General features: G+C 41.6%; 1 protein-coding gene across 13 annotated transcripts in view; it reads left to right on the forward strand.

Annotated features, from left to right (window-relative positions):
• DST (dystonin) overlaps positions 1-22,446 on the forward strand; it is a 295,457-nt gene that overhangs the window by 79,161 nt on the left and 193,850 nt on the right. For all 13 annotated transcript variants that reach the window (XM_032183966.1, XM_032183952.1, XM_032183954.1 and 10 more), the window contains one exon: positions 12,279-12,340. In XM_032183966.1, the coding sequence (XP_032039857.1) occupies positions 12,279-12,340 (62 nt within the window). The remainder of the gene's footprint in view (positions 1-12,278; positions 12,341-22,446) is intronic.

Below are 22,446 nucleotides of genomic sequence, written 5' to 3' on the forward strand. Positions count from 1 at the left end.
CGTGCAGCTGTGGGTATGGGAAGGAAACAGATTGTGGAAGAAAATATGGCACTTTAATTGATAGTTTAGGTGTGGAAATTCACTTTCAGAAAGTGTGACAATTATTTTGGGATAATTTTAAACGTGATTAAATTAGCACTGTTATGCCTTCCTCTGCATCATGAGATCACAGCTCTTAAATTTAACATATCACAGTGCCAGCATAGCCACAGAAAGAAGTTCTGTGGTTTACTTCTTTTATTAGCACAGGTAGAGTGTGTGTTTCTTAAATACCAGGAGTTTTGTGTTTGTACAAAACCTCATACAAAGCTTTCATATCTCCTTGTGAACATTAAAGGCAGAGATGTGTTCTTATTGTAAAAATGGCTTTGCTGATAAGTCTCTGTGAAGTGGATTAAGAGTATAGGTACTCCTGGTGAAATACCAAATATAATTGAACTGGTTCAACTCAGAGTTTATTTTGGTTTTGCGTAGCAGTCAAGAAAAATGGCCAAGGAAATTTCCAAATCCTCGTAGGCATATTTATAATAATACATAAATGTGTCTTTCAAGCCAAGTCTTCAGCTGAAATTGGCTGGAATAGGAGGCTGATAAGAGTTTCAGAGTGCCCGTGTCCTTCGCCTTCCTGTGCCACAGAAAGCATCCAAGGATTTGTTTTTATGTTTCTTTGTTGTGGAGCAGAATCTGTTATTGTTCGGGAGAGCAGAGGGAGAACAAGGGGTGAGTGTGCCGATGAAGGCAGGGGCAGCGTCGTAGATGTCTGTGCTGTAAACATCAGCAGATGAGATTGTTTTTTTTAGTGTCAGGCGAATCTGATTCTTGTTCTGGTTATCTTGACGCAGTGTGCAGACAGAATTAATCTCCTTTTTATGTGTATTGTTGTGTGTGACCATCATACTCTGCTTGTGAGTGTGTTGATGTGCGCTGCGTACACTGCAGTCAGTTTCGTGGCCTTAGCTTGTCCCGAGGAAATGGCAATGCAAACCGTGATGCTTACGGGCTCTGTTGTGTCACATGCAAACATTGCTCTTCTCCCTCCATAAATGTCTTCTCTCGGGACCTTTCTGTGGATCTTTTGGACTGTTTTCCTCTGTTTCTTTCTCCAAGGGAGAGCACAGTGAGCAGAGCAGGATGTGATGTGTGCTGGAGTGAAAGGCAAACCAGAGTTGGTGCACATCTCCACCGGCTTGTGGAGGGCTGAGGAAGGTGGTAGCGATTTTCTTAGTGCAATGCTGCTTATTATTTATCATCAGTGAAATGGGCAGTCGTCAGAGCTTTCCAATATTGGATTTCAGTTAAAACTCAGTTTGGCATTTTAAAACATGAACTGGCAATCTAGAAAACAGATTGTAATTTGTATCAACGCTTCCTGATATCTCACTAAAATAAATACATAAAACATTCCTCTTTTAAATGAATTTAAATTCCTGTTGAGGTGGTGATATAAAAAAGTGATAGAGCCAGAAGCCCAGAAGTGCTATGATCCGGCTCGCAGGGCAGCGTGACATCTACTGAGATGTTCTTTGGGCTGTGTACAGCTTTTGTGTGTCCTGACAGCTGGATGTGGTGTTGTGACATGTTTTTTTTTTTTTTTTTTTTCCTATAAAAGTCAGGAATCAAGTAATACCCAAAACTGAAGCAAATTGGAAAATGGTATTTTTGTCAATTTTTCAGCGATGCTCACTGCCATCCGCAGAGTTCTCCTTTGCTGTGCTCTTTGAATTAAAATTCAGCATCTGTCTCACTACAGGGCTTGGGGGAGAGGGCTGCACAAAGCAAGTGTTTGCAATGGGTAAATACACTAACGTTTAAGTTTCAAGAGGATCTTGGTTATGTGGGTCAACTGCTAGTTTAGTTTTCTCCTCCACATGTTTTCTGGTTTTTAAGCTGGAAATTGAATAAAAAGAGAAATACTACTTGGAATAGTAGAGAAGATACTCTGAATTCATTGCTGGTGCAAGGCTTGACAGCGTGTGTGGTGTGTAGTTGGATGAGAATTTATATAATGTAAGTAGGAGTGCATGGGGATTGCAGACAAAGGAGAACAGTAAGAACCAAATTAGCTACTGAATAAGAAAGCAGTGTGCTTTATTGGCTTTTTTCCCCCCTTGAATGGACCAGGCTTACAAGCTACTGCTGTTATTTCATTACTTTCTTGTATTTCTTCTGTGGGCTGTTCGTACCCATTGCTGATTTCTTGCTCTATACTTCAGCTGTAAACTTTCAGGTGCTGGGACCTGGATTTTGTTTGTGATTCTGACCCCTTTATACCAGGCATTGCTGGGATTAGAAGACACCAGAATAACATTTTTTTTGAGTTTATTTCAGGTGTCAATGATGAGACCCAACTTAGCTACTGACTACCATAAAATTACCAAGTGATTCCTTGGGGTTCCTTTTCACTTTGATGGCTGCACACACTCAAAGGACAGTATTTCTTCCATGCAGGTGTGATTATTCTTAATTTACATACCTGTAGTTCATATCAGAAGCAGTTTGCATTCCACTCGTTGAGGTTCAACGTAGCATTTTCCATGTAGGACGGTGAACCCAGGCACATGCGCACATCTTTACGCATTCAGTTATCCCTGCATGGATCAGGGGCAGACCAGGTGAATTCTTTATTCTGCTTCAAGGATAAATGGGAAGCAGTGGCAGAAAACAGGTTCATTTGAGATTTTTGTGAGTGCAGTTTCTTTTTGAGCCAGATGGGTGTGCAATTAACAAATTTTTGAATATTTTCAGGACACGAAGCGTTCATATGTGGTCTGTTGTGATTTCACATTCTCCTGAGTTTGTAGGGTTGGGGGACTGTGCATTACAGGATATCACAAGCCCAAATGATGAGCCATCGTTTCAAGAATTTTGTGTGTGCGTTTTTGTCTGCATGCGGTTTTTATTTTGCTTGTCGAGATGGTCATAGATAGCTCTGCCAAGTCAGTGGGAGTTTGACTATTGCTCCTCCATCTGCAAGGAGGATTAAACTCAGCCCTCCAAAATCATCCAAAAGTCTTAGTTTGTTTCTATCGCACTATAGTGATAACAGAGAAGAATATTCTATTTTATGCCTTATGCCTTTCTGTTTCAGCAAATCTGTTTCTTAATCTCTATCAATCTGGATTATGAACGTTGACAGCACAGTTAAACACGTCGAAACGTGTGCTGTCATGCACAATCTGATGCATTTGGGAGTTTGGAGGCTGGTAAGAGTTTAGCCACAGCAGCTCACATCTTCCTGAGCTGACAAACGTGTCCTTGGCCCAGGGTGTGCAGTGGTGCTCCCAGGCATTGCCATTTGCCTGTGGTTACCCAGAGTAGCCCATTTAAGGGTGCCCCAAGTGTTTTCAACACGTGGCCGGGAGGCAGGTGTGCCCTGAGCAGCCTGGGCTCCCCAGGCTCCCTTCCAGCCCTGCTTCCTTTCATGGAGCTGTGCTGGAGCTTTGTCTTGCCTGGATTCAGGCAGACCGTGCTTATTTGTTTGCATATGGAATTGGGTCTTTTGTGGGAGAAACAATACCTGAACAGCCCGTGTGTGTACAGCTGGAGGGGAAGGTGCAACTGGAGTTACGGTTTTGCTGTTGACTCTCTGTTTGAGTCCTGATAAGCCCATCTAATCATTAACAGATGGCCGTGGGGATGTAAATGTCCAAGTGTTAAATTTCATTTTATAGCAGGGGAGCAACCTACCTCCCAGACAGAGGGCTGTGTCTTTCAGAGCCCACACAAGAGCCGATGACAAAGCAAATTACAACAGCTTCCATGTGACTAAAGACTTTTTTATTTCATTTTTTACAAGTCCTTTAATTTCATTGGCAGTATATTGCTATATATAGTATATATATATTATATATTCTATATATTGCTATATCCAAGGTATTAATTTCCAACTTTGTGGTCTGTTCTGTCAATTTTAATAAACAGACATACTAATAAAGCACATTGTACTGGTATTGAGTTACGAGGAATTGCAGAGTTCCAAGGACTGGTATCGTTGTTCCAAACCCCAACATTTGAACTTCTGTACTATGTGTGTTAGTCTTCTCTCCAGCAATTAATCTGTATTAACGTTTCATTGCTTCACTTGTAAGGCTGGGAAGCTGCTGAAGTGGGTCACTGGAGTTCAGTGAGCAAACATGCATTAAGCAGAGCGCAGATGAAAGGCTGGTATCTTTGGATGCTATTTGCAGCTGTTGCAATCAACATAACTTCATTGGGAATCCCTCTTAAGGGATGACTGAGTGTAATGCAAAATCAAATACTGAAGCTCTCCAGTTTATTTTCAGTCTTCAGGCTTTCTCATATGGTTTTTCTTGCAACTTTTATAGTATTTGAGCACTTCCCGGGCTTTGGTGCATTTATGTCTGTCAGCAAATTGAGTTCACTTTCTGTCTGCAAATTACATGCCTCATTTTTTCATAAAGAACATCTTTTCAGAGAGCATATGCGTTTTTATAGCTAAATGCATATCCAGAAAAATTATTTGACAAATTTAATTTGAAATAATGGTTTTTCTTGAAAGGTAGAGGAACAAAAATATTCATTTTGAAGAATATGTCATAGATCCTAAACATGATTGCTTTTATGTTGTGAAGGCTGAACACTAATCATGTAGAAGTCAACGGGGGCTTTTATTTCAGGAAAGGTTAACTGTTAGCTTCAGTGAGGTCAGGGTTTGGTTTTGTTTGGCTGTAACTCCAGGAACAACACACAATTCCTAGCTCATCTTCAGCTCCTGAGTGCAGTGACCGTGCAGTTTAGTAGAAGCGGAGCATGAAGTAGAGCATCAGGTTTTAGAATAATCAGGCAAAACTTTTATTCTGATCCATCCTTGTAATCAGACCAATTTATATATGTGACCTTTGCCCTTATGGTGTAAGAACATTGATTGATTTTCCAAGGAGAAGAAACTGAAGTGGAGAGATGCATAAATTCTTAACGCAGTAATCGGAGCAACCAGAAGCTTTAGGATAAGATCTAAGTTGAGGTTCGTATTTTATTGCTACTTAAATTAACAATGAAAACCTCAGGATAGAAGTTAATTGGAATCACTTCCATAACTACGTGCATGGATGATCTGACGTGGCATACAAAACGAGCCTCGTTACTGCCTTGCCTGACAGGAAAGTGCGGAGGAGAAGCCACTTTTGCAAGAATCCTGCTGCATGGGTGCACACCTTGGCAGAGTGGGTGGTAGCTGAGTGGGAGACATTTTCTGGAGGGGAAAAAAATGCACAAAACCCCCCAGGTCAGATGATGACAATTGCCAAGTGCATCTCTCTGTGTGGGGAGCGGTTGATGGTGAGTCCCACTGGGGCAGCCCAGGATTTCATCCTCCTGCGCCCTTCGCTGGCAGCAGCTGGCAGTGGATGCTTTGGAAAAGGAGGAGAAAGAGCCAGTGGTTCCTTTCCCTTCTTCAGGTGGCTTGGGGCTGCTAGAGAAGAACAGCAATGGAAACACAAGCACATAACGCAGGCTTTTCTCTTAGGGTTTAAACATAAATATTTGATATTTGATAGGTATTTTTTTGCATAACCTCACTTTCTGTGTGCCATTACGTCGGTTCCAGATTTTAGCCATCTGGAAGTAACACAGTGAGACAGAAGCACCTTGTGCCTTGTCCTTCCCTCTGTAAAGTTTCATTTGTTTATAAGCAATGGCAGCACTATTCAAGCACCTTTGTGCATGTGTGGGACACTTCAGTAGCTGAAACTTCGCATCTGCGAGCCAGGCGAGTTGGAATGTAAACTTGTCACGGAGGAGGAAGTGATGGCAGCGAGCAGTAAGTGGGAGAGAGAAATGAGGTTACTTTGTCTGAATGAAATGAGCCTTTAAAAGAGGGTTGTAGATTTTCATCATTTTTAAGAAGTGAGTCTCAAGTAGGCTATGCATTTCTGCAGTTTGTGCCTTATGAATGTCTAGCAGATTCAGTTCTGCTTGTATTTCTTAAATTGTAGGATATATCTTTTGTGTAAGAATCTTTGTCTGACCTACAGCCACTTGATTTGTTTTGACTGTTCTTCCAACAGAGTGAAACCCCATCCTTATGTCTGTCTTGAACTCTCCTATCCAAGTTTCATTGCCTTGACTCATGAAATGTAGTTTTGAAATTTCTTTTTCTCACATGCTTACTGTGTCTCTCCCTTGCTCCATGCCCTTACTCTCTGGCTTCCTCTGTAGTATCTAAACTCCGTACCTTACCAGTCTGTCCGCATTTATCCTCGTATTTTGTATTTGGCTGACAAGGCCTCCATTCAGTCTTTCTAAAAAAAGCAGTAACGTGATGCTGTCGCCAAGGCAAACTCCTGCAAACAGCCAGTGCTGGTCCCCAAGCTGTCCTGCTACGGGAACACCAGCAGAGACGTAACCAAGGAGTGTTGTAAGTGCTGATTTTATACACCCAACGGGGAGCTGTTAAAAAAGAAAAAAATATCAAGGTGATTAAATATGAAATGTTACTTCTAAGGCTTGACAAACATCTCCTGCACTTCGGGATGAGCTGATTTTAGAACAGCACTGTTCTGTATTAAAATTCATGAAGTAGTTCTTTTGAAATACAGAAATTGAAACACTATGTGAAGTGAAATACACTTTGTGAAGGAAGCAAACAACTCATAGGAGGCTGGGTCACCAACTGAGCTGATTACTCTGAGCAAACTGTCATATCTACCCTCTCCCCAAATCCTGGGTAAATACCAAGAACTTCTTGGGGATCCTTTAGGCGAGGAGCTACTCTGTCAGGACAAACACTGAATTTTTATTACCGCTCCAGTTCTGAGTGACTAAATAGTTAAGTATTTTGCAGAGGTCTGTTTTTTCAAAGACAAAAACTGTTCAAAATAATGTGGGAGTTCCCTGATTTCCAATAGTCCTTTCCATATAAGTAGATGTCGCCCCCATTACAATAGGTCCTGAAACTGTGACACCTCCACACTCAGTGCTTCTGGTCTCAGGCTGGATATGCAGAGATCCCCATACAAGACCCCTAATACTGCTTCAGAAACTTGTTAGCAATGTAGCAAGACTTCACCATAGCTGCCAGTTTGTTAGCTATTCAAGACGTGAATGCTAATTCAGTCTTGGTATTTTTTGTAGCAGAAGGGATATATATTTTAATCATTGGAAATCATTGTCAAAGTATGGTAGGATTTTATATGCTGCATGTCTTGATGAAAATTTCATGCAATAACACAATTCATAGCATTAGGTACGTAGTCATACACTTTACTGTATTATATATTGTAGCTCTAATTCATTAATTTCTAAATTTATCTAGTTCAGGATGCTGTACAGGATCAAAGATAATCCCAGTTTTTCTAACAGGGGTCGGTTTTGCAGAATTACTATTTCAGATAGTCCAAGTCGATACACACAGCCTACGGATTATGTGTGTGCTTTAAAAACCTGCTATAATTAAGAATACCCACGAACGATATGAAAGCTGGTAGATTGCATGTTCGAAAGGTTATTCAGCACTTCCCTATAAAAAATCTTTTGTTTCTAACTATCCAAACTCGACATGCTTGAATTGAGACTTTTACCTTCTGGAGACTGCTCCAGACTCTGATAGGTTTGTTGGGTGCCCTCTGGCTCTTAATTCCTGAGGGAGCATGACTAATTGGTACAGGCCTTGGGAGGCATGTGAGAAGGTAACACTGAGTTTGCAGGAGCAGAGAGGAACGCCTCGTAGGTACAGCATTTCAACACTGCCTGGAGAGCTGGATTTGTGTCTTCTGTAGCTCTCTAATCCTGGGGGAGTATCATAAAGCAGATGTCTTCTCAAGAGGTGATTCATTAATTATGCTCTGAGTGCAATATTTGAGATAGCAGGGTCTAGTTTGTGGACGTGCTGAGCAACAGAACTTGAGGAGAACTAACCTCTGAACAGAAGACTTCTCTGGAAAATTATATTTTCAGTGTCTCAATACTCAGCTTTTTATATCTCTTTCTTTTCTTTTCTCTACAAAATGGGAATAATATCCCCCTCCTTTCCTAGAAATTTTGGGCAAGAAATTATTCCATGCTATGTATTCAATCAGTATACTTAGGAATACCAGAAGAAAGCCTATAACAAAGTGAATTTTGTCTTCCCAGCTTGAAAAGTGAACAGTGAAAAGGTTTGGTGCTCTGTATGCAACAATGACGTGAAATACATTATTGAATAACTGCTCCTTAAATGAATAGCATCCCTTCTGTGTACTAGACGGTAGTCTAGTGAAAAGTAAGTGGTCATTTAATTAAATGTTATAGTGCATATTCCCAAGAGGGTTTTATTAAGGTTTCACAGCCAGTTTTAATTCCAGTTTTCACTCTACTTTTGAGTACTTCATTTTGCAACCTTAGTAATGTTCAGTGTTCTTTCAACACAGTTTTTCTTGAGTTTTAATGTAAGTAAGTCCTACAAATAGAAGCAATATGTGCAAAAAAAAAAGTGTGTTAATACATAAGTAAGAAATAACTCATGTCAGGGCTTTTGTAAATGCCTGGATAAATGTAGACAAACCTGTTGCATATCTGGCCATTCATGTAGGCAAACAAAATGTCAGCAGAGAAGCAAACTTAACTTATCAATGCAAAAAGCTGCCTAAGCAAAGGAGATAATGTTTTTCAAGTCTGTCAGTAGTGGAGAAACTCCCAACTTTGATATTGTCACCACTGGAAAGAGGAAAGAAGTACAGAAATTTGCAGCACATCTAGAAAACCGGGGATTTAGAGAGATAAAGATGGTTTTGGGTTGCATTTCGGCACGGAGGAATGCTTGGCTGCTGCTCTCCAGGAAGGCATCGCAAGGGTGGTCAATGTCAGGTGTTGACTTTGGCGTAATTCCAGTAGGAAAACTGTCCTGAGAAGCTGCTGTAATGCGCAGGTGCAGCAGTCCATGCAGACAGGGAGGATTTGTGAAGGGGGCATCAGTGTCGGAAGGATCTGGCCCCTGAATTTGTCATCTGGATCGATCACAGGCATAGCGTAACCCCAGTTGGAGGGGACGGTGAGGATCGTCAACTCCTGGCTTCACACAGAGCTACCTAAGGGTTAAGCCAAGGGCGTTGTCATATCCAAGGGTTATATCCAAGGGCGTTGTCTGGGAACATGCAATGAGATGCCTTAGTTCTGACAACTGCTTTTTACCCACAGAAGTGCAAACCTGGACCTGCGCTGTGGTATAGATCCGTAAAGTAGGTGTCAGCCTATGAAGGCAGTGGATGTTTTGTTGGGATAGTTTCAGAGGTATATAAAATACAGGAGACTTAATTTGTATGTCTGATACATGTCTGCAATAACAGGTAAAGCATAGAAGCTCCAGTCAATTACTTAACCACTGAGGGCTTCGTATTATGATCTATGGATCAGATGATCCGAGACGTGCTGTCTTTCTCCAGCCACCTCACCTGCACCCTGCCTCGGCTGGGGCGGCACCGCCGCCGCGCATTTTGTGATGACGTGCTGGCCTTGCCACTCGCTGTTGACAGAGGCAAAACAGACTTCCTGGTTCGAAAAGCTCAACGTTTGTACTCAAATGTGCCTTACTGCACCCAAAGTTCAGAACAAACAAGCATACATGCTTCATTTAATGCCTATAGCGAGTTAAATCCAGAGGGTTCGCCGGTTTTCCGTGCTGTAACAGCCGATGGGCTGTTTGCTCGTGTTTTTTTTTTTTTTAAAAGGGGAGTTCCTACTTTCTGACAGCTAGGAGAAGCCCTGGGCTCGGCTTGCTTTTCCCTGGAAGGGAACTGTGAGGTTTTGAAGGGAAGAATGCGACCGTTCGCTAAAGATGAAAAGGACCGGAGCGCAAAGCTGGTGGAGCTCATGTGCTGCATGGGTCAGTGGCGCGGCAGCAGGTTTGCTTTGCAGTGGAAGGGCATTAGAGCTACGTCTGCTAGCTAGCAGGGCTCTCCGTGGGGAAAACTTCTCACCAGGGGCTTTGAATGGCTTTTGCTTCTTAGCTGTGCCTTGCCGTGGCTGTAGGCTGCCTGTCTGCTGGTTCCTTCACTTGGCTTCGCTGTGCTCTACCTGGAGGTCAAGCACATGAAATACTGTCGCACTGCGCCTTCATCCTAACTGGCGTTTTCTTGTCTGTTTGTTTTTTGATTAAAAACCACAAGTGTTTTTTAGTCTGGTGTTTTTCTCGGCATTACAGGCGGCAGTTTTCTTCCTTGTTACACATTTGTATATGTCATAGCTATACGATTTCTCTACAAGCGTAGAAAAGAGTAATTGATATTCATATATAAAAGGAGTATGGGGAGCAAGCATCACTTTTTACTTCTATTGGCATTTTAATTGAAGGTAGGGTTGAAATTAATAGTCACTACATGTTCTAACAAGATACATGGAAGGGAATTTGGGGGATTATTTTTTTTTTTCCTGTTGTCCCAGTAACATTTTCCCAGCTGTAAACGTTTGTGGTGGTTAGTCAAAACCAGCTGAAGGTTACCTTAGGAAAAAAGGCACGTTGTATGCTCGTGGGCTGGTACCTGAAGTTCAGAAAAGTTGGGTTCCTTTTACAACAGCTACCCGTAATGGCACAGCTCTAAGGGAAATTGGTGCTGGATCTTTCATTTCTCTGTTTTTCTGCTCTCTACATCTGCCAAGCCAGGGCTTCTACCTTCCTCAGAGAAATTACTGGTGTTGGAAATGCTGCCTTCCTGGATGAAGGCTATAGGAAAATGTCTACATAGCAAAAAGGTTTTTTACTCTGTCAGATTTTTCCCTCACACACTGTGTATTTGCTCTTAGGTGGTCTCCTAATTCTCTTTTTGGGTCATTGACTGGTATAGGTCTGCGTGGAGCTGTGAAGAGGGAAACAGAATATGCCAGAAACTTAGAGATCATGAGTGGTATGGAAAAGGTGTTTTGGGAACAGTTCCTGCTCTGTACAGAGCCAAATGTATGAGTACACTGCACAGACTAACTGCAGGACTCATCACCACAGTGAATGCAGGAATTAGAGGTGTTATAAAAGGATTAAAAAAAAAAAAAAAAAAAAAGGCCCCAAAAATCATCTGTGGATCTCACATGGAAAGATGTGTACAAGCTTGTAGGAAGCTTCACAGGCTTTTGCTTGCCTCGTTTTTGTGTTAGTTCCTGAGAACTCCTTCCTCACGAGTGTGAGGAGCAGCAAGCAATGCTCTTCATGGCCCAGTGTGTGATCGCAGGCCACTTGGAAAGGCTTCAATACCACACCAGTGACTTGAATGTCCATGGATGTGCACCTCCCATAATTTTTTAGCTACCAATTTTACTTCTGTTACCTTTGACCAATACGAAAACAATATTTTAATGTAAAATCCAGGATGTGATTCAGTCTTCTAGTGATGGCTGCAGCTGACAAAAGGGTCTTGTTTGGCTACCTGAGCTCCTTGCTCCTCCTCAGCCGCGCTACAAATAGCCCAAGTCAATGAAACAGCTGCAGTTTTGTTGTAGGGGGTCTTAAGGGATCTGGCTATTTTAGGCTTGCACAGATGGTCCCGGTCCTAATGCACAGCAGCTCCTGCTCTGGGGAGCACTGGGACCGGGTGGCTCCGTAGCAGTTGTACCACCTAATGACCACGCCAGGCTTTTGGGCTGGGGGATCATCACTGTCTCTTTAGCATGGCTGTGTACAGTACGTGTGCATACATCCCATCCGTGGTGGGATGCTTCCTTACCCTGCTGCTCCTGTTACTTCTGCTTGGCATGTTGTGGGCAATCACTGATGCTAGCTGCCACACCACGGAGCAAGCTGTCGGCGGTAGCTGGGCCTCAGAGCTGTTTATATTGTAGAGGTTTAAAAGAAACAAGGTGTTTTCTCTGACTATAAAGCATGTCAGAACAAAGGTGATATTCCAGTCAAAAAGCACAGTGACCAGAAAGCCAGCTTTCATACAGGGAGGGATTTTCTATTGGTAAATACTGTGATCATTTAACAGAAGCTGGAATCATTTATAGAGGTTGGAAGTGGTATTTGTAGCTCTTAAAAGCGCGCTTTCATCTTTTTAGTTCATTTTATGAATGGTCAACTTTTCTTAGGAAGTTGTATTTCTGTTAATAGTGCTCCTATTCCAACAGCAGGGCTGTAGCCTTGGAGGTGTTCACTTGGAACTTCTGCTCAATAACATTCTGTGCTGTCCCGCCAAAAACATTTGTATGCTATTATTTTAATTAGATATTTCAGAGCTTTTACAAGCTATTCTCTTTTTAAACCTTATTAGAATGCTATTTTTTAAAGCTGTTATAAAAAAATCTTCAGCATCATTTGTAGAGCTGTTGAAAACCCTTTTCTTTTTCCTTTTTACTTCCAGATGAACGGGACAAAGTACAGAAGAAGACCTTCACAAAATGGATAAATCAACATCTCATGAAGGTCAGTTGATATTTCTGTGATGTCTGGATGATTGATTATTGCAGCAGTGATAATGCATTTTACAAAAGGTTTGATTTTGGTATGCAGTTGCATTGCATATAGTAAGGAAGTCAAACTAGCAAGATGTAAATCTCAAGGTTTCTGTCTTCGAGGAGTCATGGGGGAGTTGAAATACTGCTGTCTGATAACCCTGAGTGATCTGTTTGAATACTTGCACTTGAAGTTAAAATGGGACAAAGTTTAAGGGACACTTATTTCTTTCTACAATGTTTGGCTTTTTTTTCTAGCATTAGACTGCCATGGCTGTAGCAACACAGCTAAGGCAAATTAAAAAAAAAAAAAGAAGAAAAAAAAAAAAGATTAAAATAATTTTTAAGCACTGTGTTGAGGCGAGGGAAGTGACCTTGAGAAGGATAACTCTAGATCAGCCAGTGACATCAGTGTGTTGCTCATGGATTAGAAACAGAGACCGTCTAGGGATGGAAGTCCTTTTTCAACATCTTTCTTTCGAATAAGTAGTGAACTTGGTTTCAGGGACAGAGCACATCAGTTTAACAACATGTACAGCTTTTAGTCAACACAGAACTAAAGGCTGCGAGTTCACCTTCACTACATGGTCCTTCAGTTCTAAATTTAATCTGCTGTTCAGTGCCAACTGTCGAGCCCAGACATTTCTCTGGAGAAACAGATTGTATAATTACTTAACATAACTGGCTTTGATTTCTTTTCAGAGGTTGAATTCACGTAGAAGTCCCATTAAATAAAAACGTATCTGCAAGCTGTCAGAGTTGAGATTTAATTAATGAGTATAATGTTCAGACACTGTTGGAAAGATTTGCTTGTGTTCATATTTAGAGAAAAATGCATTTTTTAAGGGGGGGGTGGCTTAATTATCTCTTTGTTTCTTGTGGCTGCGCTTATAGCTACTTGATAAATATTGGATGCTGAAGCATACCACAATTTCTTCAGGGATGTTTTAAATCAACTTTTATGGTTCCTTAAATCTTGAGAGGATGCAGAATTCTAATTTTGCATCTTTTAAACATTTGAAATCAGGGTACCTCTTGGAAATGGCATGACTCTGTGGGCTAACAGAGCCCAGACATTAAGTTGCTCCCCATTTTTCTTAGCAATAGAAAGAGAACTTTCTCTTGCTAAGTGCAGTTTCAGTTCTTGCTGCCATGACTGAGCCATCAGGATAGCTCCTGACATCAGCCTCCGAGCAGCTGCTCTGCATAACCTCTCTGTGAGAAGGGTGAGTCCGGAGCCTCAGAATGGCACTAAATACTGCTCATACCAATAGGTTTTCCTTTACGGGTTTCCTAGACCCAAAGGAATTGTGCTGTGTAGAAACAGCTGCTCCCAGTACCTCATTTATTTAGACACCTCCTTGTCCTGGTCCTGGGATACCCAAGTGGTCCCATGCTCTTGTGCAAGTCTGCCTGCTAATGAGAAGAGACAAAGAGGCTGCCGACCTGCTCTGTCCCCTTCTGGGAGTTCTCTGGATTTTACTCCAGATTTACAGCGTAAGAAATTTATCTGTTGTACAGTACTTCAGGCAAATTAGATTTAAAGAGAAAAAAACAAAAACAAAAACAAAACAAAACAGAGGAAGATTATCATTAGTCTGGCAGCAAAATACATTTTCCAAATTAACCATCATGCATTTCTCCTTATAACTGAAGATAATTGTGACTGTGTTTGTAGGGGCTATTTTCTCTATTAAAGATACCTTTTAAAGATGCAGGTTTGATTTTCTGTGGGATGTGAAAAACCCCATTGGAAGCTTTTTTGGAGAACAATCCTTTAATACCAGTTTAAAACAATGCCTGTTTTAACAGATGAGCAGTGTACCAAAAATTACGTTTATACATACCATTATTTTCAACAATTTTAAAACATGCACAGTCATCGTTGACATACATTTTGCCTCTTGGGAGTAGCTTAGAAAGGATTTAGACTCTAAACCTGTAAGGCAATCGGGTGAGGAGTTCAGACTAAATCCTTTTGACTTGCTTGACAAGGTCAGTGGCATTAGGCCTTCATCTTCAAATAGTTTTTGGTGTGATTTTAGAGGTAAATATATACATGTGTGTATGTGTATTGCTGGCCTTGATATTCATCTCAGATTGCTCACTTTAGAATTCAAGTAAAGGATTGTTAACTTACACAAATACAATTTCATAGAATCACAGAATGGTTTGGGTTGGAAAGGACTTTAAAGATCCATTTCCACACCCCCTGCCATGGGCAGGGACACCTCCCACCAGACCAGGTTGCCCAAAGCCCCACCCAGCCTGGCCTTGAACACCTCCAGGGATGGGGCATCCACAGCTTCTCTGGGCAGCCTGTGCCAGGGCCTCACCACCCACCCTTAAAGTAAATGATTTCGTAATATCTAATCTAAATCTACCCTTTTTAAATTTAAATCCATGACTCCTTCTCCTATCACTTCCCTCCCTGACAAAGAGTCATTCTCCAGCTTTCCTGTAGGCCCTCTTTAGGTACAAGAAGGCCATTATAAGGTTTCCATGGAGCCTTCTCTTCTCCAGGCTGAACAACCCCAACTCCCTCAGCCTGTCGTCATAGGAGAGGTTCTCCAGCCCTTCGATCATCCTCTGGACTCATTCTAATACATCCCATGTCCTTCTTGTGCTGGGGGCCTCAGAGCTGAACACAGGACTCCAGGTGGGGTCTCACAAGAGCCCAGTAGAGGGAGACAATCCCCTCCCTCACCCTGCTGGCCACACTTCTTTTGATGCAGTCTGGAATACGTTTGGTTTCCTGGGCTGCAAGCTCACACTGCTGGCTCATGTCGAGCTTCTCATCAATTAAGACCCCCAAGTCCTTCTCCTCAGGGCTGCTCTCAATCCTTTCTCCACACAGCCTGTGTTTGTGCTTGGGATTGCCCCGGCCCAGATGCAGGACCTTGCACTTGGCCTTGTTGAACCTCGTGAAGTTCACAAGGGCCCACCTCTCCAGCCTGTCCAGGTCCCTCTGGATGGCATCCCTTCCTTCCAGCGTGTGTAATGCACCACACAGCTTGGTGTCATCGGCAACCTTGCTGAGGGCGCACTCAATCCTGCTGTCCATCTCACCGATAAAGATGTTAAACTGCCAAAATGATGGATAGTGGTTTAGCACTTTTTGACAAAAAAAATCGATAATTGACACTGGTTCTTCCATTAGCTGGGAATTTATGTAGCAACTCAACTTTATCTTTGGGAAATTCTCAGTCTGAAAGCAGTTGATGATACAGTTGTCAATTTTCTGTTCTTACAGCATTATTTCTAGGACCATGACTTGCACAGAAATTAAATGAATCCTTCAGATGCTCTCTCTTAAGACACAAGGGCATATTTAGAAAATACATGATAATGGATGGAATGCAGGGAAAGTAGCACCATAAATGAACGCACTTTGGGCAGTCACTAAAGCTCTCCTGGTCTATACATTACATTGAATTTGGGTTATAGTGAGAAGAGACCCCTCTGTGTGTCTTGGATCACCTTATCTGTAGGTAACCTAAGCACTTTAGGTCAGTGTGCTTTATCTGTCACTGTACTATGGTTCAACAAGAAATGGGAAGGATAAAAATGGTCACAGAAGTTAGGAGAGACTGTGGAAAGGTTAAAGATGATCACAGAAATTAGGAGAGACTGTGGAAAGCTTGACCTTAATATGTGTGTGGACAGAACCCCTACTACAGACATGGGGATGGACTGCACTTCATTTTTTTTCCATCCTATGTACGTTCGTTTTATCTCCCCTGCTTCCTTTTCTCTCTCCCGTTTCCTTTTTGTTTTTCTTTTCTGTTTTTCCCCTTTTTCTTTCTTCCTCTTGCCTCTTTTTACTTTTTCCCTGCTTCAGTTCTTTCCTTGCCCATTGTAATTAATCTTCTATTCTCTTGCAACCTAATGTCCTTGGGAAAGTACCGGACTTTTATTCCTCTATAGCAGTATATTCAAAAGAGTTTTTTCTAGGTCAACAGCATGATGCTTTTATGGGGTACCATCACTTGTTGGGCGGATGGCATGGAAGCCTACCATCCTTCTTCTAATTAAATTCTGCTTTTAAGGGACTTGCTGAGTAACCACAAACAACAACATGGCTGAGAAATATTTACCCTTCTGCCCTCTGCTGTCCATCTGTAGTTGCACTGGATTCAAAGCACAGAAACGCAGACTGAGCCGCAGCGTGTGAGATTAATCCCTTGGCAGTTCAGCTGACCAGTTAAGCATGTGTTTGTGTACTTTGCTAAACTAGAGCCACAGTCATTGCAGAAATATTTCCTGCAAACAATCTCTAGATACGTAGCTTTAGAGATAGATAAGTAATCGTTATTTAGAAAATTCAGCTGTTCTTTGTATACCACAGTTCATGATCACATGGACTGCCACCACTTTTTTTTTTTAATGCTGATATTTTCTTTATAATTTTTAATACTTTTTCGTTGGGATGGTAAGAGTATTGCACTCATGGAGGCTACTGTTTAATGTCTGATGGATAGCTGAGATACTGGCCTTACCTGCTGCTGTGGTACGAGCTTCCAGAGAGGAACTCACATTCCAGTGTAGGGTGGCAATGGGGATCTCATCTTTTAACTTCTCACAATGTGCCTCTGCTTCTAGCGTTTCACTTCTCTGCTGTCAAAATAGTATGTTAAATTCTAGTGCTTGCTATAGCAGTAAGTAGCACCTGACATAACAAAATTGGCTAAATTAATGAAAGAAAAAGATTTTCATTGTGGTGTATCATTCACACATGGTTAAAGAGTCTGAAATGAAATCTGATTTCCCTTAAAGCACAGAAATTTTTCTTTAAATGCCTTTGAATCCCCTGAAGCCTGGGGAAGGAATGAGAAATGTGTGAAATATAAGTAGAAATGAGATAAAAGAGGGAAAAGAAATAAGATGATGATGAAAAATGAGTAAAAGCAGACAAATTTGTCTTTGTCGTTCAATTAGTTTTTCAAATCAATTTGAAAAATATTTTTGTAGCACCACAGCTTAGTCTTGGCAGGTTAAACAAGATGTTTTGAAGTACTTAGTTTCTTTATCAGAAATTATCATGTACAGAAAAATGGGATTAATGGCAAGGTGAGCAGAGATGGGTTAGATCAGTGCTCCGATGGGAAATAGAGGTATGTAATGGACATCTAGGGAAAGGTGGAAAGGGAAAATGATTTTTCTCTTGTCATAGAATCACAGAATCATTAAGGTTGGAAGAAACCTCCAAGATCACCTGGTCCAACCACCACCTACCACCAATGCCACCCACTAAACCAAGTCCCAAAGTGCCAGGTCCAACCTTTCCTTCAACAGCCCCAGGGATGGTGATGCTGCCACTTCCCTGGGCAAAAGTGGTTCCCTTCTGCGTTGAAGGAAAGTTTGTAGAGCACCTCTTAACTGACCTTCCAGCAGCAGTATGGGACCCTGGGGTGCCTTGAGCAGCTGCCTTGAGAGGGAGCCTGTCCTGCCCATGGCGCTGCAGAGGGCACCGCCACCTGCTGCCCCCAGCAGCATGGATTGCCTTGGGACCCTCAACCAGTGGGACCTAGGAAGAAGCGTGCTGGCAATAGGAGCAGTGGGCAGCATCCCTGCACATTCATTAGTTGCCCCAAAAGTCACTTGCAAAGGTATTATGGGCAAGAAGGCTTTTAGAAGTAGCTGGACAAAATGCTTTTAAACCTACTGTTTTAAAGCTCTGTGTTCAAAATTGCATGCTGTGTTGCAGTGATACATTGGTAGTACAGTGTAGAAAGAAGTGCTTTTTGTTGTGCAAAGACTAAATGCATAATTCATAATAGAAACTCAGCGCTATTGATTCCTGTGAGTCCTTCAGACAGCTCATGGTTTGCAAATGGCATCTTGCATCAATACCTTCATGAAACGTTCAGGTATGCATTTAATGGCGGAGAAACCATTCTGGTACGATGCAGTCATTCCCTTGCTGAAAGCTGGCACTTCACTGACACTAGTGCTTATCGTTAGAGATAGCACTACTCTACGATATCTTCTTCTTAGCCATGCAGTTAATCTGTTATTTAACATTCCCCACCTCTTCTTTTAGGAATGAACTCTCTTTAGGTCTACATTTTTATTTGTTTTAAGGTGTTAAATCCTTGGTGTTAGTCTAACTGTGCTTTTTTTTTTTTTTTTTTAAGACCTTTACTGCCTTTCATATCTGAAATATACTTTGAAAAATCCTTTTTTTTTTTTTTTTCTGTGTTAATAAAAATAGTAAGAAGATTGCTTGCTGTGCAAGCGCATACAAATGAATCTTCTGCGTGTTCCTCCTGGCTATTTCTGACAGCTGTTGTAAACTGTACAGCCCCACTTCAAACACAGCATGCAGCTTGCTGCGCTCACTGCCTTAGTCTTTGGGTGTGGCTGAGGTATGAGGATTTCCTCCTCTATTCCATTTTTTTCAGTGTTCAGCAGGACCTATTTGTGTCTAGGTAGACAGACTCTTTCATTTTTTCTCCTAAAAATTTTTGACCATTTCATGTTCAGGACTATACTCAAACATCTTTCTGAAGCAGAAGTATTCAGCATTTAATGTTGTAAAGAAATACTTGATTTCATTATTATCTCTGGAAGTATGTATGATTATAATTTACTCATATCACACGGTGTATACAAATTTTTCAAAAATCTTCCTCTCAAAAGTAAGCCACACAGCATCTGTGATCTGCTTAGTGTAATCTATAGGTGTTTGCAAAGCAGATCAGCAAGCAAACTCAGGACTTTTTAGGTGTTTATTAGAAGTTTAGACGAGGGAGGAAGGTAACCAGGGGTTGTTGAGGATGATGAGGCAGTGACAAAATGTGAACGTTTTAGAGGCTGATGATAAACCGCATCACAGAATATCTCTGCTAGCAAATAAATAAATCAAGTCAATAAAAACTGTGCCACAGACTTCAAGTTTATTTGATCCTCTTTAATGCATGCAGACTTGATGACTAATTGGGAGTAGGAAAGAGAATAATTGAAAACAGTAAATTAAATATGCATGAAATATAGCTTAAGTGCATTGATATTTTTATGGCATGCAGCACTTTTGGAACAGCTGAGTGTACGTTTTTGTGATCCTTTTTATTGTTTTTTAAAATTGTTTTATGTAGGTTCTTATATGAGAAAGGATGAAAACAGGGAGAATTAAGTCTACTGTGAGATTACTCTATGGTGGAATAGAAACACTAGAACCAATGTTTCCTATAATAGACTAATATATTAATTCATTCTCTTTTTGTGGGTTCATTGTTTGCAATTAGCTCTCAGCACAGATTTTATTCAATATTTAATTATTTATCCTTAGAGATCAGAAGAGATAAAATTCTACCATTTGCAATTAAATGTTGGCTTTTTAATTAATTGTTAAATTATGCATAGAATTATATTTTATCTATATACTTTTGATGTGTCCACATTTAATAATCATTTATATACCAAGTTAGAAATACTCTGGCTTGATCTTGCCCCCATGGGGCCAATGTAACTGTGCCATTGACTCCTGTGGGAGTAGTGTTTGTCCCTTTAGCTGGACTCCAGACAGTAAGCAACCGCAAACATTCAGTCATAAACATGCCAAAGTATTTTGTTCTGCAACAATATTTTATATACTTTGGGATGCCAGGCTTGATCTGAGGTAATACAGGTGTGTGCCTGCATGGGGACGTGGGAATACATCTGAGTAAACAAGTGTTTTCCTGTAAAGAAGCACGTATTGTCTGTTAGAGATGTTTTTGGTGCTTTGAACAGTGAGATTTAAAGGTAGTAGTAATGTAATGTTTAAAATCCTCATCTACCTACTGAGATACAGCATCTGGATTTTAATCAGAATATTGTTCAGTCTGCCAACCTTATCTCTTACCTGCTTTAGGCAGGTGTAGAGCATATTGCCTTTGGTCTGAGTTAATGCATCCATGTAGTTTTAAGCTGTGAAAGCCGGATTTATTGGTTGGATTTGATACGTGCTATTAACAATATATTTCAATACTTTAAACAATTCATCCATGATGAGGTATATTTGATGGCATGTGGTCCAAGGCTGGAAGGGAGAGGGCAAACTGGAAGGATGGAGGTTGAAGAAGATTGCTCGCACTGTGAAACAGACGCACATCTCCGGCCAAAGATAAAATGAAATGAAAGGTGGTCGTGGCTGCTGTTGATTTGAGGTGTTGAATGGGAACAAGGAGGTCAACAATAGTTTTTTGGTCACCATCTAGCATTCAAAGCACAGGACTTTGTGACAATCATTTATCCTCATAACCGACAGAAAAAACAGGTATAGAGGTCTGCATTTAAACTGGTTGTCTGCATGCCCTTTGTGGCCTATGCAAAAAAGAGTTATTTCTGTGGCACAACTCAGCTCATCCTCATCTAGGTGTGCCCGACAGGTCGGGGCTCACTGTGTGCTCTTTGCTGGCCTGTTGCAGGAATGAGAAGGGCTACCCTTATCCCTGGTGTTGTGGGATAAGTGCCACCCAAAGACAGACCTTCAGCCTGTCAGAGCATGCTGGAAATAATGCTTGTTTTAGCAGGTTAAGAAAGTTGCTAGCAAAACTGCTGGTTAGTTAGATCTCCACTGGTGGGGAAGCACTGCTTCAAAATATAAAAGGGGAATGTCACTTAACAGCAAGTGATTGCAAAACCGCAGGCTCACCTTTCAAAGAAAACAGAGAAGTGAGAAGAAAAAAAAACGACAGCAAGCTTCTAAGCAGCCAAACTCAGCAAACTCGGGAAACCACTAGGTAGGGTCTCCTGGGGAGGTAATCTAAGAGAGGAAGGAATGCAGGAGCTCTGGCAGTCACTGAACGCGCTTGTGTTGAAGACACAAAGGCAGGCTGCAGAGGGGAACGCAGATAGGAGGCACGGTATAGAATATATTGCTGCTGTAAGAGATGCGTCGAATGAAAAGGAGCCATACAAAAAAATGGAAATAAAGGTAATAGGACTAAAGATTTGTATAAAAGAGTTAGTAAAGCATGATGGGATACAGTCAGACAAGCAAAGGTCCAAAATGAGCTATGGTAAGAGAGTGACAAGTCCACGAGAGAAGAGTTCTGTAATTATGCCAGAATATGAAGAAGAAAGGGGAAATACAGATGCATTATCGAAGGAGAAAAATGAAATGCATTATTGAATGGTGTAAAGAAGGCTGAAGTACTCCATCCTCTTTAGGCTGCATAATATTGACTTGATGAAACACATTTTAATAAGATTTGAGTAGAATTAAGATAAGGAAAGGTCAGTTTAAAGAATATTTAGGGAAGTTATGTGCTTTCTAGTTGCACAGTTTTATTCACCCAACAGTTAGAAACTAATTGAAGGCATTTTATCACTTTATTTAAGAATTCACAAAAGACTGGGGACTCGTAGGAGTCCAGAGTATAGCAAGCACAATACCTCTCTCCCAAATGGAAGAAAAGAACGGGGAATTACAGACCTCACAGAGTAATTCACTCCTTGTCAAGGCGGTGAGGCAAATTATTGAACTATCATCTATCCAACCTTGGGCTGGACGACTGATCTTTGAAAGCAAGCAGAACCAGGGGATGCTGTGTGCATGGTGTACCTGAAGTTTTTGGCGTTCTCCCACATGTAGTCTCACTAGCAGGTTACTATCAGAAAGCTCGAATGAAAGGATCTGGGATATAGTTTGCTTGGGTGTTGTCATCAGTAACAGCTGTGACTGCAGCCAAACCTGGCACTCGCGAGAGCCGCGGCCTCCGTCGTGGCTGCTGTCATGGCTGCTGCAGGGGCCATACAAGTGAGCAAGGACCCGCTGTCCTTTCCATCAAGAGATGGGTCTGGACACCTTTCTGTGCTGCATCCTCAAGTGAGGACTCAAGCTCTGTCACTTCATCCTTGCGGTTTTACCCTGTTTCTGTAAAGCTGTGGCTGCAGATTTCTGTGGCTCAGGCCTGGTGTCATATTGGCAATAGGAAGCACGGCCTTCACCCCGCCACGCTTCTTACAGGGTCCGTCTCCTCTGCTGGGCTGAATTTGCTCATGCCTAGGAAGCTCCAGTAGCTGCAGATTAACTCCTCACCATCTCTGTGGGCCAGCACAGTGCTTAGGAGACAAGGAGACAGCTCATAA

Source organism: Aythya fuligula, chromosome 3 (assembly GCF_009819795.1).
Source record: "Aythya fuligula isolate bAytFul2 chromosome 3, bAytFul2.pri, whole genome shotgun sequence".
Lineage (NCBI taxonomy): Eukaryota > Metazoa > Chordata > Aves > Anseriformes > Anatidae > Aythya > Aythya fuligula.